At 45.3% G+C, this 605-nt stretch overlaps 1 protein-coding gene across 1 annotated transcript in view; it reads left to right on the forward strand.

The window, feature by feature from the left end:
- Positions 1 to 605, forward strand: part of ABCF2 (ATP-binding cassette, sub-family F (GCN20), member 2) — an 8,561-nt gene that overhangs the window by 4,521 nt on the left and 3,435 nt on the right. The window contains exon 9 of the mRNA XM_009889156.1: positions 390 to 479. Within this exon, the coding sequence (XP_009887458.1) occupies positions 390 to 479 (90 nt within the window). The remainder of the gene's footprint in view (positions 1 to 389; positions 480 to 605) is intronic.

Raw genomic sequence — 605 nt, forward strand, 5'->3', positions numbered from 1 at the left:
CCTGGTCCCAGGGACAACTGTAGTGAAGACGGCATAATGCCGAAGAGTGGGAAGAGGACGGGTAATTTTCTAGGGGAGAGAAGGGAATTTGTCATATCAATAAGGCTACTTTGCAGACATTCACAAATGAGTGTCTAGTGGTTGGAGAAGATGGGGGAGGATGCTCAGAGTAACTCCTACTTGTTTGAAGAGTGTAAGCCCATGTTTGTTTCAAGGGTAAAGAAATAGGGACTCATTAGCCAGCAGATGAGCTTGCAATCAACTAATCCGAATAAATAGTCTGGTGCCTTGGTTACAGGTGATGTTTGTAGTGAGGCATGGTTATAGCAGAATGACTAGGTTGTCGTGTGCTCCAGGGTGTCTAACAAGTGGATATTCTGTGTTAACAGACTTTGTCATTCTATTTCCCACCCTGTGGGAAAATCCCGCCTCCTGTCATCATGGTGCAGAATGTCAGCTTCAAATATACCAAGGATGGGGTGAGTACAGGGAGTGCGCATGGGTTGTATGGAGATTACTTGTATCCCCACCTTGTTTGGGAGTTTGAGGCTTTTGGCTAAGCTTTCTGATCAGTCTGCAGCATATGAGTAGTGGATCAAACTTCT

Source organism: Charadrius vociferus, unplaced genomic scaffold (assembly GCF_000708025.1).
Source record: "Charadrius vociferus isolate BGI_N301 unplaced genomic scaffold, ASM70802v2 scaffold971, whole genome shotgun sequence".
Classification (NCBI taxonomy): domain Eukaryota; kingdom Metazoa; phylum Chordata; class Aves; order Charadriiformes; family Charadriidae; genus Charadrius; species Charadrius vociferus.